The 19,942-nt window shown below is 42.4% G+C and overlaps 1 protein-coding gene across 2 annotated transcripts in view; it reads left to right on the top strand.

Annotated features, from left to right (window-relative positions):
* ARMC2 (armadillo repeat containing 2) overlaps positions 1 to 19,942 on the top strand; it is a 111,198-nt gene that overhangs the window by 60,900 nt on the left and 30,356 nt on the right. For both annotated transcript variants that reach the window (XM_054021738.1, XM_054021737.1), the window contains 2 exons: positions 9,278 to 9,423; positions 14,518 to 14,617. In XM_054021738.1, the coding sequence (XP_053877713.1) occupies positions 9,278 to 9,423; positions 14,518 to 14,617 (246 nt within the window). The remainder of the gene's footprint in view (positions 1 to 9,277; positions 9,424 to 14,517; positions 14,618 to 19,942) is intronic.

The following is a 19,942-nucleotide window of genomic DNA, read 5'->3' as shown; positions in this document are numbered from 1 at the left end:
ATTTTTTTTTAAAAGGGTTTTAAAAAACATTTTTATAATTGCTTCTTGAGTGCTCACGGTGTGCAGGATGTAATACCAAAACTGTGTTGCTTACAACCAGAATAGACAGTCAATACAAATCAACCCCATAATGGCCCAGGAGAACAGAAAAAGCTATTACCACAAAACAGTGCATTTAAATAAAAAAGAAAGGGAGGAGAAGAATATAATACCACATCTTTGCTTGGCAAGTTAATGTTTGTATACTCTAAAGAATCAATGTGTTTTAAGGAGACAAAAGATACTTATAATATCCAATCAATCAACTGACAAATGGTGTGTTGGAAAGGCAGGAATCTATCATGTTCCAATGGCTAGTGACGACCATCAAAACAGGTTCTTTGCTATAGAGCAGTGGTTCCCAAACTTTAACAATCTGTGAACCCCTTTCACTAAAATGTCAATTCTCATGAACCCCCTCTCCCCCAAAATGAATATTTCCAGGGATTTTCTCCTTTACCTCAGTATAAATGATAAAAGCAGTGATTTTGGAAATATAAAATTTGTTTTGACATGCTTATTATACACTATTATTAATTATTATTTATCATTACAATATTTTTATTACATTATAAAAACGGCAACACTCTTCCAAGATCTCACTTTTGTAGTTTGTATCACTTTGAATAAGCCTGTTATAAGACAAGGCTCCTATGTTTCATCAAGGAGTATCAGATGTAAAACAGCATGAAGGTATTTAAGAAGCCAACTCAGAGTTCCTCCTACACAAGCATTCAGGTCTTGAGCAGTCTAGGCAAACAACGCACGTTACAACAAAGCTTAAACTTGTTCTTCATAATAATTTTAAAAACAATACTAGCTGCCTATTTAATTTTAAAAAGAGCAAAAAAAGTCCACCTCCCTTTCCATTTCTTATGAGTCTTGAAGTTTAAATCTCCTCAGTGTGATAGATAGGCTTGCTTTGATCTGCTTAGCTCTTGGAAGTCCAGGAGCTCCAGGCTGCTGGTCCCGTGCTGCCAGGGATCCCTAAGGACAGCTCTGTCGGCCATTAGGGAATTTTTTCCCAAGAACCCCCTGTAACATTTTATGAACCCCAGTTTGGGAACCACTGCTGTAGAGGAATAGGAGTGCTCCAACCTCAGTCTAGTAGATATAGCAGATAAAATAAGTGTTCATAGCTTGATCTGTTTTTTGCATAATTACTTCCCTCCCTTTCACCATGCATACATTGTTGTTGAGGAGTTGTCCATGTTTTGGCTGCTCGTATTTCTTTCTAGTAAATAACGTTTAGTTTAGAAAAAGGTAAATTGTATTCGCTCTGGAAACACATACATTGAGCTAAACTTCGTCACCTTGTCAGTGTCCCTATTAATAAGTGAAATGATACACTTATGAAAAATTTATTATATTAAGTGGTAGACTATTTTCTACATATTTAACAAACAGTTGCTTCACATTTGCTGCAAGTGTATGACAAGACTGATGACATAGTCAAATATATGTATGGTATGATCAGTAATATGTAACAATGAAAGCTATTTATTTCAATGGGACCATACACATGGATGAATCTTATAGATTTATGGAATAATGCACATAGTTTGTATCTGAACAGTGAATAGCTTGGCAATTTTAATTGAAAAAAATCAGTGTGGCTACTAAATTTAACCCTGAATTAAATAGTTTAGATCAGCGGTTCTCAAACTTTAGCAACCCAAGGACCCACATTTTGATTTTAAATTTTTTTCAGACCCCCCAAGTTGGCTTCTAATTTTCCCCGAGGGTGCTCATCCCCTGCTCAGCTCCAGGTCCTGCCTCTGCTCCTGCTCCTCTTCCCCGCCTCTTTCCATCCCCTCCCCCGAGTGTGTCCCATCCCCACTCCTCCCCTTCCCTCCCAGCACCTCCTGCATGCCGCTGAACAGCTGTTCTGCAGCATGCAGAAGGCACTGGGAGGGGAGTGGGAAGAGTTGATCAGTGGGGCCAGTGGCCCCAGACATGACTTGCAGACCCCCTGGAATACCTGGTGTCCGTGGACCCCAGTTTGAGAACTGCTGGTTTAGACTAATAGCTTGTTTACACAGGGAGACTCAGGAAAATTAATCTGAATTAACTAAAGTTGTGAATTTAAAGTGAATTAGTTAAACTGCATGAAACCCCTGTGTGGACAGCTCAGGTCTGTGCTACAGGCTGTATAGTGGTATAGCTACAACAGTATATCTGTGCCACTGTGAGCCATATTGTAGAGGCAGACTGCAGTGACAAAAGTTTTGTCCGTCGCTGTAGGAACTCCAACTTCCTAAGCTAGATCAATGAAAACTTTCTGTTGACCTAGCTGCATCTACACCCAGGGCCGGCTCTAGGATTTTTGCCGCCCAAAGCAAAAACAATTTTGGCCGCTCCCCCTTCCCCCCGTTCTTTAATTACCCCACCCCTGGCCCCACCTCAACTCCGCCCCTTCCCCAAATCCCCAGCCCTGCCTCCTCCCCCCAGGCTCTCAAGCCTAGGAGGGAGGGAGAGGGAGAAGCGGTGCCCGCGCCGCGGCCACTTGGAGTCTCCCCCTCCCTCCCTCCCAGGTTTGAGAGCCTGGGAGGGAGGGAGGGGGAAACTCCAAGTGGCCACGGCGCAGGCGCCGCTTCTCCCCCTCCCTCCCAGGCCTGGGAGGGAGGGGGAGCAGCGGCGCGGGAAACGGCCGCTCGGGATCTCCCCCTCCCTCCCAGGTTTGAGAGCCTGAGAGGGAGGGGGAGACCCCAAGCCGCTGCGGCACGCGAATCAGCTGTTTCATGCGCCGTGGCAGCAGCAGTGGAGGTGAGCTAGGGCGGCCGGGACACATTTTTAGGGGCGGCATTCTGGCGCCGGCCATGCCGCCCCTAAAAATGTGCCGCCCCAAGCACCAGCTTGTTTTGCTGGTGCCTAGAGCCGGCCCTGTCTACACCAGGGGTTAGATATAGAGATATAAAAGTTTAACTGGTTAACCGATAAGCTTGATGCTTATCGGTTTCCGTTAACAATTAAACTCTGCTGCCGCCCCACGTTCCTGGGATCCTGGCTGCCGCCATCCCGGTGCAGCTGGGGTCCCACCTGCCAGCCCCGTGCCTGGGGTCCCTCCGGGCTGCTGCCCCATGCCCGGGGCTCTTCTGCCGACTCTACTGGATCCATTATATGTTATATTATATATACACACACACATATTGTCAAGTCAGATATATTACTTACTGGTGAAGTTTATGGGATCCTGTCTTACAGGGTTTTTAGATAAACTAACAAGTGCAAATGACCAGAGTCGTCGTCTTGTAATGGCAGGAAATTGATCTTATGATCTCTGGTTAATCTTCTTTTGAAAGGTGAAAATACTCCAAAGGTCCTACCAATATGTCCTGGTTTTCCCACCCCAAATACAGCAAGCAGATAATACTATGGATGTGAGTAAGAATTACTGCAATTAAACATCTAACCCTGTGCTCTCGGCCCCTGCCTGACCAGCTGTGGCCCCAGCCTCCACCCCATTACCCTTGTCTGTGTCCCCCCTTTTGGAGACATGGCTCTGCTTCCAGCCCCAGCTCTGGGATGTGGGGGGTGGACAATAGGAGGGGGCTGGCTTTCAGCACCCCCACTATTAAAATTTCCAGCACCACTGGTTCTCAATGAATCTACCGCATATATATATTATCTTTGTCAAGTGCCTTTATTAACAACAAAACCAGCCAGTCTTATGTGTAAAACTAAAGCCTACTTTTTTGTTTAACTTTTTACATAATATTTTTTAATTTATTTGCAAATTAGTAACTCTACCATCCGAAAAGGCAGTTTGTTAGGAGGCTGGGGGTCAGAATGATTTCTGTTCCCAGTTTAGATCCTGTTATCTTGGATAACTATTTATGAGTATGAAAGGAGGGCTAGATTTGGAGAGAAATTGCAAAAGGTGAGGAAATAAAGAATGATGTACCAGTTCCCATAACCATCCAGTGACTTCAACTGGCATTGTTTTTTGGGAGGGGGGAGGTAGAGCAAGCCTCTGAATATTTTGGAATGGTAAAGCTACTTTATTTTTTCCCCCTTAGAAATGTAATTTTTTCTGCTATTAGCATTCCCTACATGATTTGCTTACATCACTGTTCTTGATGCATTAAAATATGTGATTTCTGATTCTGAGTTGGAATGAATTACTCAGTCGTCATAGAGAAATATTGTCTGTAAGCTTTCCGTGTTTTCAGGCACTGACAATACAGAATTTTTTTCCTATGATGCACACCCAGAGAATAATAAATGACATTAAGTGCTTGCAGCAATGGATGTAGCGGTAAACTAAATATTCAATGATAGATACAAACATTGTAGATGCAGTGAGAAGTCCTTTCAGAAGTACAGAGTCTGGTGAAATCCACAGTGAACTAGAGGCGATAGAAGGGAAATGCATCAAATTACCCACAATGATCAGTGTGGCTAGTGACTGCACTTGGTTAGCTGGTGACTTAAATATGTGGATTTATGAAGCCAGATTCTCTCGCATTGACTGTGTTCTGGTATGTCACCAAATGATGCTATTATATACATAGTCTTCATACACAGGATTTTTTTCTTTTTAGCATGCAAAAAAGTTTTTAGTCTTTGAAGAAATTAGCTTTGTTCTGCAATGGTCCTTTGACTGAAGCTCAAAATATAATGTTATAAAATGCCTGTAACCATAATATTTACTTGTACTTTGGGAATTTTATGTAGTGGTTATGTCTTAAGTCACAGACCTCTGCTAACTTCTGACCCAGCTAACCTATTCTTACTCTACCTATTGCTCCGTTGTAGCATATCTATTTTATACTACTTACCTCATCTAGGTATTGTGAGGTTTTACTAATTAAAATATGTAAATACTCCCAAGATTCTTGAATGAAAAGCATTTACAGAAGTGCTTGTTTTTTCCCTTCATAAATTCATAGTATATGTTTCAGTGTGAGTTCACCGTACTGAAAATCTGCAGTCTATCAACTTTGTCTCACTTGCCAGGTTGAGGAAAGTGGCAAGCAGGCACTACATTCTTATGATTTGTGAAGCCAAATTGTATGCACCCCTGCATAAATCATATCTTTGTGAAATATTTATAGCATTTCTTCCATTGCCTGTGTTACCTCTGGGTAGCCAGTTCTCAACTGAGACATTTAATTTGCAATCTTCAACTCTTTGTAATGTAGGTTAACAGATTTCATAGGGAACAGTTTGGTTTATTTTTCTAGGCATATATGTTTCCAATTATTACTAAATTCCATCAGGTGTGACAGTTATATGCATACTCAGTTTTACTTTGCTTTTTTTGCTGACCACTTTCTAGTTGTCTTGGACTTGTAGTCCTGCCTTGATGGAGTTCACTCCTGGGTGAACAGCATTTCCTAAAATGATTCACCAAGACAGAATTGTTAGAGAGTATCTCTCTCTGAAGACTGTTGCACATTGCGTTGCATATTATCCAATGATGCTGAGCCTTTGTTGGTTATGTGTAAGAGTCTTTGGCTAGGTAAGGACCCTTCTCTTTCTGTGGCTTATACTTCCTTTTCTCATCTATGAAGTATAACTAGAATTGAGTGGATGTTATCCTAGATTGGTCCTGGATTTGTCTGTGTGTTGGAGTTGTGGGGTTTTTTTTGTTTGTTTTGTTTAAACAACCCCTAAGCTATAGCACTTTATTTGGTGGCATGCTTGAGAACTTTGCACAGAAACCATTCAGTGTGAATTCTGCCACCAGAATTTTAATTCACACTTAATTGACTCAGTATTTTGTTTTATTTTCAAGTAATTTGTTCAGTACTGCGTTTAGTTCGAAATGTCATGATTTATGAAGGCGTGCTTAATTTGAAACCGGTGTATATGAGTTTTCTCAGTACAGCACCATTAATTGCTTGGTATCATTGGGTTTTCCAAAATATGGGATAAAAGCTGATGGATCCCATACTACAATTAGTTTTCACTCAGAATTTGGTGTGAACCTCATGATTCTGAAATATAAACCCTTTTAAATCTACTCTCAATTCTTCCCTCTGTAACATTCCTTTAATTCGTTTCCCTCTGTTTAGGTTGTTTTGTTGTAAAGCATCTTGAGATGCATTTGTACCCTGTGACCTTTCCTTGTATTTTATATGCGATATCATAGTATCTTTTTTACACTGCATATTTTTTTTTCTTTTTGCCTTATTTACTTTTTTAAAAAGAAAACTGGAAGAAATGTGGGATGTAAAGGTTAATCTAAGGAAACTATTTAAGGAATGAATATTGCAGGAAATAAAAACTGAAAATGTAATTCACTCAAAGAAAAATGACAAAAAATGTATCAGAAAAGATAATCAGAAAATGGGTCAAAGACAAGGAAGGCCACAGAATGGCAGATGATTCGGCCAAGAAACTTGTATAAGATGTTTAGCGATCTCTGCTCACAATCTGGAGAAAGAACAGGAATAATAAAAGCGAAGAACAGTGATGAACTTCCAAACATATGTCAGGAGCAAATCAAGAGCTGTGATAAGCACATTTGTATTTCTTAAAATGTCCAGAGCACAGTGTAAAATTTGAATACAGTACTTTGAATTGAACTCGCTACTATTTGAATAAATTTCACAGACTCAGTAGAGGCAACAAAAGCAATTATCTTATTGTTCCTATGATCGTAACTAAAACCAGGAATTAGTAACGCTGAGGGAAAATAGCATTAGAAATGTGGAAGAATTGTTCCAAAATCTAAGATAAATGGTAAGACTATAATAACTTGAGAGGAATAACATTCTGTATAATTTTTCCATTTGAATTGACTGCTACCAGTATATGTAGGCAGTGCCAAACTCTATTATGTTACTGGGGTAAATCCAGGGTAACTTTCTCTGAGACATAACTGTTTTACCCCACAGTAAATGAGAGCAGATTTTGGCTTTATGGTAGTATGCAAATAGTAAGTTAGATCCAAATTTGGTCTATTAGGTGTTTATTATAATAATAAAAATGAATAATAAATTATATTCACAAGTCCCCCAAGGAGGCAGGGAAGTATTATTAAACTTAATTTTACAGATAGGGAAATTGAGGTATAGAGACATTAAGTGACTTGCCCAAGGTCACATTCAGCTAGTAAATCTGTGACCAGGTAGAAGTTTAAACCCTTTCTACACAATTACATTAGTGTTCACCAATACTGCTATGTACTACCACTATATATGCAGTGCTTTATTAAGAATTTTTTAATTCTGCATAAATGTGTTTTCTCAGAGGTTAGTTCTTTTCTAAAACTGACTCTAAACATGGCATCAGCATGTTATACATTGAAAGTTTTTCCTTTTCTTTTTTCTTTAAATAATAAGATTCACTGAAGAGTACACACTGTGAGTGCAACGGTTGTGTGTGTTATGAAGGTTTATAGCTTTTATTCTCTTTGGTAGCAGCATAAAATCCGATTTGATTTGATATGACAATAAATTGTTTGTTTAAAACAATTCAGTAGGTAGAAGCTGCTCAGACAACTGCTTATCCTGTTTTCTTTATTTTTCCATAAAGTATATAGTTCATATTGCTGAACAGACTGTTCCGTTTAATGAGAAGGTATTATATGTCTAGAGATTTGCTGACTGAAACCATGTTAAATAGATAGTCTTTGTGTCTTTTTAGCATATATGCAACTTTAAAAACTCATTTTAGAATAAGGAAAATCTGATTTCTTCCTGTATTTGCTTTAGTATTAATGACCTGAATTTGAAATTTGCAGTACATCTCTATTCAAGTAAACAATTATGCATAGTTGCCTATATGGCCCTAGTATTTTAATACTCTTATCTCAGAAGAGAATCAGACGAAGATCAGTTCACTCTATTTTCATTGCTAGAAACTGTATAGTATTTTATGATCTAAGCTCTTAAAAATAGATTTGTATCACCTGAAAATATTTTGGCTTCTCCCATAAACTGAAGACCCAGACTGTGTTTGGCTTTTGTGCTTTTGGATGCAGATTGTGTCCTGCCTCTTACATTTTAACTCTTTAATCTTTACATCAAACAGATTGTGTTTTTTTTAATTTACTGTTCACCAATTCATTTTAATTTGCTGCTAAAACTGTTACATGCAGTTGCTACCAAAATATAATTACGTATTGAGTGGGGGCTATATTAATTTGCTCTTGATCAAATAGGACACCTCCAGAAGATCCAGATGTGGATTTCCACAATACATCATAAATTCTGTGTCTAATAAATATGTAAAGTATCCATAAGTAGTCTACATATGTATCAAATAGGCAACTTTGGCTCAGGCTTAAAACCGTTTGTATCAGTGTGTGCGCATGCAAATTTTTAAAACCTTTTTTTAGGGGGAATGTTATTTGTTGCAGTACCTCCTTGGACTGTGTTTTTTCTCAGTTATCTCATTTTTAAGCCAGAGTAGACAAGTTCAGTACTTTATAAGGGGGACTTCCAAGGAAAACATACAATAAGGCTAAATTACAGTCTGAGTAATTGTGTGTTGCCTAAAATCCCACTTCCTGTCCTAACCTGTCATGTAGTCTTAGTGTGCATTTCTTAAGTGATTGCTGCATTTCGTTCAAATTGGCTGCATTTTATTGGAGTATGAAATTATTCTGGTATGTACAGTGAGTGAGGCAAGCAAGATTTGGCCAAGAGATTGTAAAAATCATGATAAAATGACATTAAGAATGTTGATTATTAAATAGTGCAGAAAATATCACAAGCTAATAATGCTAAGTGCCTGACTTAAAATGGGATTAAACCTTAAGGGGTCTGTTGTTCTTTATGGGAACACACTTGTGTGGGGCACAAGCTGAAGTATGGGGCAGTGCTGAGCCTCATCACTCCAGTGGGAGCTCTGAGAAGCATTGTACAAAGGCCCTGAGAACCCTCCAGTGTGGAAAAATAAATCACCACTGCTATACAGCACTGTGTGGCATGCACTCCCTTCTAAGACTAACCAGCACTACTAAGTTATGTAGGAGGGGTCAATGGCATGTCCCCACTCCCCCCTTGCACCCACAGTGGATAATCTAGCCTTTAAAAGAAAAAAGTTGCATGAGAGGCACAAGACCAATATTGATCTTTTTTTAAAACATTTATTTTAATCTATGTAATTTAATGTCATACACGTCCTAACCTCTGATGCTTACTCCATACGTGCTTGTAGAAGTCCTAACCGCTTTATTGTTATCAGAGTGCCAATTCCCAAGATGGTTTAGGTGACGTGAACTTACTTAAATTTTCAAAAGCACGTGGAATTCATAATAGGCAACTATATATTCTCTCTACAGCTGACAGCTACTTTGCGAAACTTGGTTGATTTACCTCTTTCAAGATGCCAGCTCCTGTGTAGTGGTGCAGTTTCAGCGCTCTGGGTGGTGCTGGAGCAGCGTATGAATGATAAGGATATATGTACCAATATTGTCAGGATATTCAGGTATGTATGCAACACTGTTTCGATCATCAAAACCCCCCAGTCTCTTGAGGTCTGATCCTGCGCCCATTGAAGTCAATAGTAGCTCCTTCATTGACTTTACAGGGGGCTGTGTTGAGCAGTTGAATTTGAAGACAGACATTCATTAAATTGCTTGTGAAAAGTCAAGGAAAATATTGTATTTTTATAACTTGTTCTATATTAATAGTCATAAAACTATTTATTGTGGCTAAGGCTAAGATTTTGTCATGGTTATTTTTAGTAAAAGTCATAAGCAATAAACAAAAATTCACAGAAGCTGTGACCTGTCTGTGACTTTTGCTGCTGTGGCTCCATGGTTTCCCCCACCACTGTAGTGGCTGGGAGCTGTGGGGTTTCCCCTCTGACCATGGAAGATGCAGGCCCCCCCCTCCCCCACTCACGGCGGCTGGGAGCTGCAGAGTGACCATATTTCCCAAAGAGAAAACGGGGCATCCCCAGCCGCTCACCCAAGGGGTTCCTCTCCCCTTCTGTAAGGCTGTCGCCTGTTGCTGGAACCCTGAGAAGGGCCCCCTCAGGAGTCTGTCACCTGTCACTGGAACCTTGCAGGGGACACCCTGTCACTGTACCCCTGCCAGGGCCCCAATGGCTGCCAGCTCCAGAGTCCCGCATGTCATGGAGGTTTCTGGAAGTCCTGGATTCCATGACTTCCATGACATAAATGTAGCCTTAACCCATGGCCTTACAAACATGGATTTATTTTCCTTTTTTTAAAAAAAATGTTTTGTAAATCTATGTGGGCCAAATTTAGATTTTATTGTTTAGGATGTAATTTCCTATCCTTTAAAAAGAAATAAATTGTTTTATTGTTTATAGTAATTTATTTTAATATTTGTTTTTAAAATGGACAAAAGTTATCTTCTGGTGTTTACAACTCAAACCTTACAGCAGGTATTAGATTTGCATATGCACAAAAATATGTGAGACGCAGGGACGTTATTATTTCAGCCATCACAGAGCACTCTAAGGGCAGGTCTTCACTACAGGGGGGGGGATCGATTTAAGATATGCAAATTCAGCTACGTATCGGAGCTGACTTACCCCGCTGTGAGGATGGCGGCAAAATCGACCTCCGCGGCTCCCCGTCGACGGCGCTTACTCCCACCTCCTCTGGTGGAGTAAGAGGGTCGATTCGGGGATCAATTGTCGCGTCCCAACGAGACGCGATAATTCGATCCCCGAGAGATCGATTTCTACCTGCCGATTCAGGTGGGTAGTGTAGACCTAGCCTAAGAGATTAGGTGTGGGAGATGGGGCCCTCCTTGTGCAGATGAAGGACTTCTGGTTAGTTTCCCCAGAAGAATCTCGTTGTTGCCCAGTGAACTCCTTGGCCATTCCCCAAGAAGATGTGGTGCTTACTAGGGAAATCCGTCAGAGTGGGTCACCTCTAGGGTATGTCTACACTTCAGAGTAAGTCCAAGGTTCAAACTCCGGTTCAAGCCTAACTCCCCTTCCATCTTCATACAAATCATGCTAACCCAAGACTTGGACACAGGGTCCCAGGACCCCATGGTGGTGAAGGGTCCGAATTTAAGTTAAGCTGGGACCAGGGATTCAAGTCCTGTTGCTTTGCAATGTAGATGCAGCCCCACTGAACTTGTGTTCTGGGAGTCTGCCAAAAGCTTCCCACAGTCCCACTGCCAACTTTCTTTGTCCTCTGAACAGTCAAGTTTGTTGAACACAAGTTTTCCCACACTGTACTATGTGTGCAGTGAACAAAGGGCTAGAGCAGTCACATTTTGGGAGGGCACTAGAAAGTCTGGAATATGGGTCTTTGGAATTGGGCTCACATAATGCAGTGTAGATGCTGATGCCCAATTGGGACCCAGGGTTCAACAATTCCTAAGCTAGGGTTACAAATGAGTGTAGACACTCAAGCCGTAGGTCAGGGGTCGGCAACCTCTGGCACGCAGCTCGCCAGGGTAAGCACCCCAGTGGGCCGGGCCAGTTTATCTGCCGCGTTGGCAGGTTCAGCCGATCGCGGCTCCCACTGGCTGCGGTTTGCTGTTCCAGGCCAATGGGGACGGCGGGAAGCCGCGGCCAGCACATCCCTCGGCCCGTGCCACTTCCTGCCGCCCCCTGCCGTAGGTCAACCTCTGGCACCCTGGCGAGCTGCATGCCAGAGGTTGCCGACCCCTGCTGTAGGTCAACAAACCAAGGGACTCCAAACTCAAGTTCCACTGATTCTGGGCTTAGGTTGCAGTGTAGACATATCCCTAGAAAGTATTTTGTAGTATGTATGAGTAGCCCTTGGGGCCTCATCTTCACTAGGAAATGAAGATGTGCTCTTAACTCAAGTTAGCTAACTCTTGGTAAAATCCTAGTGAAGACAGCGTAGTTTGTATTTTGACCCAAGTTAGCAGGTTGAGTGGCTTGTGTGAAAACTACAATCTGCCTTGTCTTTATTAGGATTTTACCTCAAATTCAGAACCCCTCAGTGAAGACAAGGCATTGAAGAGTTCCCCGTGTCCCAGCATAAATCTGGGCAGGGTTGATTGCAATATTGCAAATGCTGAATGGGGTAGTAATTTGAGAATTTTGCAGGAGCTGGATAATAGGGTGGTGAGGAATTTTCAGGGAGTGGAAAGGATGTAGGCACAAGTAATTCGGAGTTTAGTTTTGAATTTAAAGTTTGCCTTTGCCTCTGTGCTGCTGTGATAAGTTCCTCTTGCTGTTGGCTGAAAGATTTACTGAAAAGCATTGTTTCCATTGACTTAATTGCTCACTCCTATTCCCAACAACTGTCCAGCCCCTGCTTTCTACCTGGCAAAGGCACCAAGTTCTAAAGGGAGCATGCCACATAGAGCAGCTGCTTCTCAGTTCTGCCCTGGTTTCCTCTCCAGCCTTTAAAACAGGCAGAGCGTGATTCTTTTATGGTTTGTGCAGGGTAGTTTCCATAGGCTTCTTGGGCAGGGAAAGCACAAAACACTTCTCAGTCCTAGTTACGTATCAGTTTGCTCCTCTCTGTCTGTGTAATCTGGTCTCCAAAGATGAGTCAGTTCTGGGGTTTTGGTATGTTTTCTGTACATTTACTTCTTTCAGGGAGAGGTTGTTTTCTTTGTAGACTGGCAGGTTGCCAAGGCTGAGAAGACAGGAACATTTCCTAGATTACATCCCTGATTCAGTATAGATCAGGGGTGAGCAAACTTTTTGGCCCGAGGACCACATCTGAGTATAGAAATTGTATGGCAGGCCATGAATGCTTATGAAATTGGGGTTGGGGTGTGGGAGGGGGAGAGGGCTCTGGCTGGGGGTGCGGGCTCCAGGGTGGGGCCAGAAGTGAGGAGTTCAGGTGCGGGAGGGGGCTCCGGGCTGGGGCAGAGGGGGTGGAGTGAGTGTGTGTGTGTGTGTGTGAGGGCTCCGGCTAGGGGTGCGGGCTCTGGGGTGGGGCTGGGGATGAGGAGTTTGGGGTGTAGGAGGATACTCCAGGCTGGGACTGAGGGGTTCGGAGGGCAGGAAGGGGATCATGGCTGGGGCAGAGGGTTGGTGCATGGAGGTTGTGTGTGTGTGTGTGGGGGGGGGGGGGGGGATCCGGCTCTGGGGTGGGGCTAGGGATGAGGAGTTTGGGGTGCAGGAAGGTGCTCTGGGCTGGGATTGAGGGGTTTGGAGGGTGAGAGATGGATCAGGACTGGGACAAGGGATTGGGGGGAAAGGAGGGTGGCTAAGGGGTGCAGGCTTCGGGTGGCGCTTACCTCAAGTGGCTCCTGGAAGCAGCGGCATGTCCCCCGGCCACAGGTGCTGCCCCGGCCTCAGGCGCTGCAGCTCCCATTGGCTGCAGTTCCCGGCCAATGGGAGCTGCAGGGGTGGCGCTTGGGGCGGGAGCAGTGTGCAGAGCGGAGCCCCTGGCTGCCCCTAAACATAGGAGCTGGAGCGGGGACATGATGCTGCTTCCGGGAGCCATGCAGAGCAGCCCCGGACCTGAGCGCCGGAGCAGGGCAAGCCCCAGACCTCGCTCCCCAGCGTGTGAGCTTGAGGGCCGGAATCCGGCCCGCAGGCCATAGTTTGCCCATCCCTGGTGTAGATGCAGAAATAGAGTTGTCTTGTATAGATTTTCTTAATTCTTCAGCTATTTTCTTTAAATTTGGTAATTACAGAACCTGATTCCTCTCCTAATACCTGGATGCTCTGGTGGTATGAAACAGCTATAAAACCAAATTAACAAGCTACCTGGAAATTGCATAAGTAGCATAGGACAAAGAACTAAATGCTGTTCTCTGTTTCCTCTAACGTTATTATAGTCTTACACATTGGGAAAAGATAAATGGTAACATAAAATTTAGCTAGGTTCTTTGTACAGATTCGTGGTTTTAAATCTGTTTTGATTATTCATTTGTCTGGGCCCATAAATCATAACTTCTTGTAATCCTACTTGATTCTGCAGACCTTTTCAGGTACAATATTAACTGGAAGTAAAGGCTTAGCCAGTTAACCATATAGCAGTGATAGCTGTAGGCCAAAGTGTGGCCTCGCTCCTCTTTGAACCATTAGGGTGATGGTACAGAGATATAGCAGCCTGAGGAGCTATAACGTTGGGTCAGATGCAGGAAGAGAATGCCTTGAAGAGTGTTGGGAGGAGTATTCCTCATCCCTGCTGGTTAAAGAATAGCACCGATGGAATTCTATTGGGCACTTGCGGGCATGCAGAAGAAATGATGTCCTGTTCTTGACTTCACCTGGCATCCCATGCTGTCTTGAGACTAAAGGCTTCTGCTTAGTGCTTAAGGAATACTATTAGTGTTGGCATTCGTGCCTGGGCTAGGCACATGGGTTGAGGAAGGCTCCCCATGCCTTCTCCTGTCCCTCATTGTACTGGCATAGAAAAATCTAGAATTTTGTTCATTGTTTGTGTTACACATACACAATAGTTGTTACTATAAATTCATCAGAGTTCAGTGTCATTTTCTTATGTAACTGGCTGCCTGTATCTATAGTAGAAGTACTAGCATTTCATTCTGTATGTTGGAAAATGTTACTTTGACAGTAGAATAAATATATTTTATTTTGCAGAAGAAATAAAATGCTGTCATTTATATATATTTTATTTTTGTATGTTTACAGCAAACTTTCTTCCTACAATGACTGCTGTGCAGCTCTGGCAGCCTGCTCCAGATGTTATGTCTTATTTTTAGCCCTTCTAAACAAACACCAAAAGAAGCAGGTCAGTATTTTCATCTCCTGCTTTTTATATTTTAATCCTCTGTGTCTCTGTTATTGTATGTGTGTAAGCCCATTTTCAGTGACCTACTTTCATGCACATTTACAAGGTAATAATTTAAAACAGTTGACAGCATTTCTATATTAAGGAAATGGAATCATTTAGATTAAGAGGGCAACACAGAGGACAGACAGTTGATTAACTTGTCTATCCTTAGCGCACACATAAGCTATCCTCTGAATACTTATATTTTTTCCAAGGTTTTAAGTAGTAGTAATGTTTTTTAAAAAGCAAGTGGTTTATCAAATAGCAAAAGTTTTTCTATATTTAAAATTGCTTAACTTTGGGAACCCTCACATTTCAATTGTGGAAAATGCTACAACTTCTTTTTATTAAATATCCAAACAAGCTATCTAAGGGTACATCTACGCTGCAATAAAAAACCCTGAGGCACTGAGTCTCAGGCTACATCTACGCTACGGGGGGGTCGATTTAAGATACGCAAATTCAGCTACGCGAATAGCGCAGCTGAATTCGACGTATCGCAGCCGACTTACCCCGCTGTAGGGACGGCGGCAAAATCGACCTCTGCGGCTTCCCGTCGACGGCGCTTACTCCCACCTCCGCTGGTGGAGTAAGAGCGTCGATTCGGGGATCGATTGTCGCGTCCCGATGGGACGGGATAAATCGATCCCCGAGAGGTCGATTTCTACCCGCCGATTCCGGCGGGTAGTGTAGACCCAGCCTCAGACCTTAGGCTCACATTGATTGGGCTGAGGGCTAAAAATTGCAGTATAAATATTTGGGCTTGGGATGGAGCCTGGGCTCTGGGACCCGAGACCCTCCTGCCTTGTGGGGTTTCAGAACCAAGGCCTCAGCCCAAACCTGAACATCTACACTGACATTTTTAGCACCACAGTCAGCCCCTCAAGCCTGAATCAACTGACCCGAGCCAGCCGCAGCCATACCATGGGTCTTGTATTACAATGTAAACATACCCCCAAGTATGGATTCTTATTATGCCTGAAAAATATACAGTGCCTTCTACCAAAGCAACCCAAAATTATTTGAAACATATAGCTAGAAATAAAAGTATTTGGGAATTTTCATATCTGAAAGATTGGCTAGAATTATGAGAGTATCCTGTTTATACGCTGTAATAAATAACTGGTTCATAATTAAGCACAAAATGTTTGTTGCCTGAGAACGCTGAGATTTTTAACCTGTCATATTTCTACTTTTAATAAATGGTTCTCATCCCATAGATCAGCTTTGTTTTTGCATGTTAAGCACCATCTCTTCTTTATCAAAATATCACTTAGTAAGCAAATTAACTATTTATTAAAACAAGTTTATTACTGTGTTGTGATGATTTTGTGTATGTGTTCAGAGTAATTTCTCCTTACAATGATTCTTATACACAAACCCAGAGCTATTTGTACTAGTGTAGTGCTGACAGACCCCGGTCATTGGGATCGAACCTGGGGACTCTGGAGCTAAATGCATGATCATCTACTGCATGAGCTAAAAGCCACATGGCCCTTAGCTAAGGCTGTAGCAGACTCATTAATCTCTAAGTGGTCTCGGTGCCACTAGAGGGGATGGAGCACCACACCTAGGAGGTGTGTGGGTTACACTAAGTTACTGAAGGCCTGTGCTGGCAGATAGGGGGTCTGAATGATCTAACATCAATTTCCTCTCTAATATTTATAGTATTATAAACATTAGAGCTGTGAGGGTGCATGCAAGTTTATGAAGTGCAGGTGGCATCACTACAATGTATAATACTGAGAGTTAGTGGGTTTATATATCCTCTTTTATCTGTTTAAAAGACAAACAATCTCACAACCTAGCAAAAACTGTCCGTGGGAGGACGAGCAATGAGAGTACCAATGGAGCATTCAAAATAATGAGGCAGGCTTCAAAAAAACCATAAGATTGTCTTAAACTTGTGAGATTTTTTTTTTAAACATATTTTGTTTTTTGTCTCTTGGTTTCTGGGGCTCTGGCATATACCTGGGTTGGGGTATCTAGTTTTTCTCTGCAACCATAAGAGCTAGAAACTTACTTCAAAAAAAAGAAAAAAGAAAGGTGAGAGTCATTCTCAAACAAGTAATCAAATATTTTCAAGGAGCTGTGACTTTAAGAAAAACACTAAATGTCACGATGACTCGTGATTAAAAATGTCAGAGCTGGAAACACCGCAGTTATTGAGCCTGCTGAGCAGCTTCTCCTTATCACTTGACTGCTCTGAGAAGATAGGGAGGGTTTGTTAGGAGAGTTAAGTTGCCAAGATTCACATAACTACATGTGCTGTCATCTCACATAAGAAGGGAAATGTGTGAGTTGGCAAGATGGATCTTCAGGGGTGGGCAGGGGAGCTCAGCAGTCCCATTTTTAGACACATAACTGACCTGGCTCTCCTTAGTGCCTTCTCCACAGCTGTTTTTGGAGAGTGTTGGAGAGCCTTTGTTGGCTCTGTACCTCTCAAATGTCATGCACAATGGGCTGCCATGGATGCTTATCTTGGGACCCACTATCCTGTATGTTGTGCCATGTGTACTTTTCCCCAAGCTCCCAGCTGTCATTAGTGTTCGAGGCTGTTTCTCACCTTTTCTTCAGAGCTATTTGGAAAGGCAGATGAGCACAGTTCCTACGCTCAAGCTCCCCTACCTTTCACATGTACTTCTTGAGCTGCAGCTCTGTGAAGCATAGCTTTCTCCTCCTCCTGAGCTTGCTGATGATGGTGATGTCATTAGCCACAGGGAGGCCCTCTTTTAAAACAGGAAGAAAGCATATAAATGGGGTGATGATTTCCATACAATGACGTGTGTGTATATGTGTAAATATAATTAGAGACTAATCTTGATCTTGCATATTTTCCCCCCCTCCCCCTTCCAGTTAAAATTATTGGGTTGTCATTACGAATAGTTTCAGGTTGGCCAAAATGGCATTTGTTAGTAAACAAACTATACGTCCAAAAAAATTTGCCCAGGTCTAGTTTTAATATTCACTTTCTAGAGAGGCACTGTCACAGATACTCGACTATCTGTCCCTGGACTCCTGACTGCTCTCTCTGCATGCATCCCTCCAGATGACAGGGCTCCTCCTTTCACCTGTCTCAGAGTGGAATCTCACAATTCTCCCGCTCTTAGACCAGATCCCTGGGCTACAGTGTCCTGTGAGTACTTAGCAGGGCTGACTGTGATCAGACCCTGCAGGTCTCTCCTTTGGGGATGTGACCAGTGGTTAATGCACAGTGACCAGAGAGCCTTCTCCAAATCAAGGTGTTGCTTAATTTTAACAGTAGGAACACAGCTCCCTGTAACAGAGAGAGGGTTTGAACACTCAAAGCTGCTCATAGGCCTGTTTCACTTACTACCCCCTGAATGGTAACCAAGTAGTCCAACTTAGTCAGACCCTCTTGCAGGGTCTGTCTTGTTTCCCTCTGCTCTACTCGAGCAACTCCTGACAACTACCCCATCCCGGATCTCTAGAATCACTTTTTAACTGTTTAGTGTCCTTTTGATTTTAGGTTCCAGCCTTGGTAGGACAACTGTGGAATTCTTAGCTGGAGCCTGTAAGTGGGATCTTTACAGTTAAATACTCTGTCATAGCATCAGAGTTTAAGGCCAGAAGGCACCACCAGATCATCTAGTCTGACCTCCTGGATATCACAGGCCACCAATATCACCCAGCACCCATACACTAAACCCAACAACCAAAATTAGACCAAAGTATAACAGTGCTCAGGAGACTAGATTATTATGTAGTATAGACAGAGAACAGGAGGGACTCAGGTGGACCTGTGCCCATGGCTCCACAATGGCAGGGAAATGATTAAGTCCTGCATCTTGACAGGGGGTTAGACTAGATGACCCTTGCGGTCCCTTCCAACCCCATGATTCTAAGTAAGAGGTACTCAGATAATCCTGGCAAGTGACCCACACCCACACACTGCAGAGGAAGGTGAAACCCCCCCAAGGTCACTGCCAATCTGACCTGGGGGAAAATTCCTTTCCATCCTTACACATGGTGATCTGTTAGATCCTGAGTATGTAAGCAAGAACCAGCAAGCCAAGCATCTGAGAGGAAGAGAATGCCATGTCAGAGCCCGAACTCTGGCCCTCCTTGTCCAATGTGCCTGTCCCTCCCTGTCTTGTCTCCTGATGTATTTGTCAGGAGCTTGCTTATCTGCACTCATTGTCTGGTCTTCCTGGCTGTTTTTCTAACCACCTGCTATTAAACTGAACTAAGCTATGCATTCAACTCCCATTATGGCTACCCAGTATCTATTCCTTACAACAGACAACCATATAAAATGTATAGTATTCCTAGATTAATACAAGCAGTCCCATGTTCTTCACAAGGGTTATTAATGCCACAACTGAATTTATAAAAGTGCCTATCCAATACCCTGAGACCATTATTGACATCTCCTCTGCTTTGAGACATCTCAATCTTGCAAGATACTAATTTTTTTAATCTATTTCTGTTACTTTGTCTTCAGCTGTTGTTTTTTTTCACTGAGTTTCAATAGCTGTATATGGATTTTCTATTTTCAAAATTATTTTGGGTTAACGTAACTTTTTCTCCTTGAGCCATATGTTTTGTCATTTTAGGCTTTTTGTTTAAGTGCCCTTTTTTAATACAGTAGTGACAGAGATCCTTCAAAAACATAAATTTATGTTAACGCCCCACCACAGCACACCAGTTTAAAGAGTGATTATGGTGATTGGTCATTACAGAGCCAAGAACTCTTAATATTTTCTCCTGGGGTGTGTGTGGGTGTGTAAATATTATTCTAGAGATATAACAGATACAGTATGATAAATAACTCCTGTTTGATTCTCTTTTATTATTAACTTTTGCTTAGAGAAAAGATCTTTCTTGGACAAATGTTCTGAAAAATCCCAAGGGAATTTTCATGGTGATTTAATCTAAACAGCCACAGAGGGTCAGCCTTTCCCTACAGTATGATGGCTGATACTATGCCTGGCTAACAACATGCATAACTTCAAATATTTAAATTGTGATAGTTTGTTTTTTCTCCAAAGAGATGTTGTAATAGAAAGATTCAAAACATATGCTTTAGACCAGGGATTCTCAATCTTTTTCTTTCGGACTGCCCCCTCCTCCTCCCCAACATGCTATAAAAACTCCATGGCCCACCTGTGCCACAACAACTGTTTTTCTGCATATAAAAGCCAGGGCCAGTGTTAAGGGGTAGCAATCAGGTCAGTTGCCTGGGGCTCATGCCACAGAGGGCCCTGCGAAGCTAAGTTGCTCAGGCTTCAGCCCTGGGTGACGTGGCTTGGAGCCCGGGTT

The sequence above is a fragment of the Malaclemys terrapin genome, chromosome 3 (genome assembly GCF_027887155.1).
Source record: "Malaclemys terrapin pileata isolate rMalTer1 chromosome 3, rMalTer1.hap1, whole genome shotgun sequence".
Taxonomy (NCBI): Eukaryota; Metazoa; Chordata; order Testudines; family Emydidae; genus Malaclemys; species Malaclemys terrapin.
This window is presented reverse-complemented; position numbering and strand designations above follow the sequence as displayed.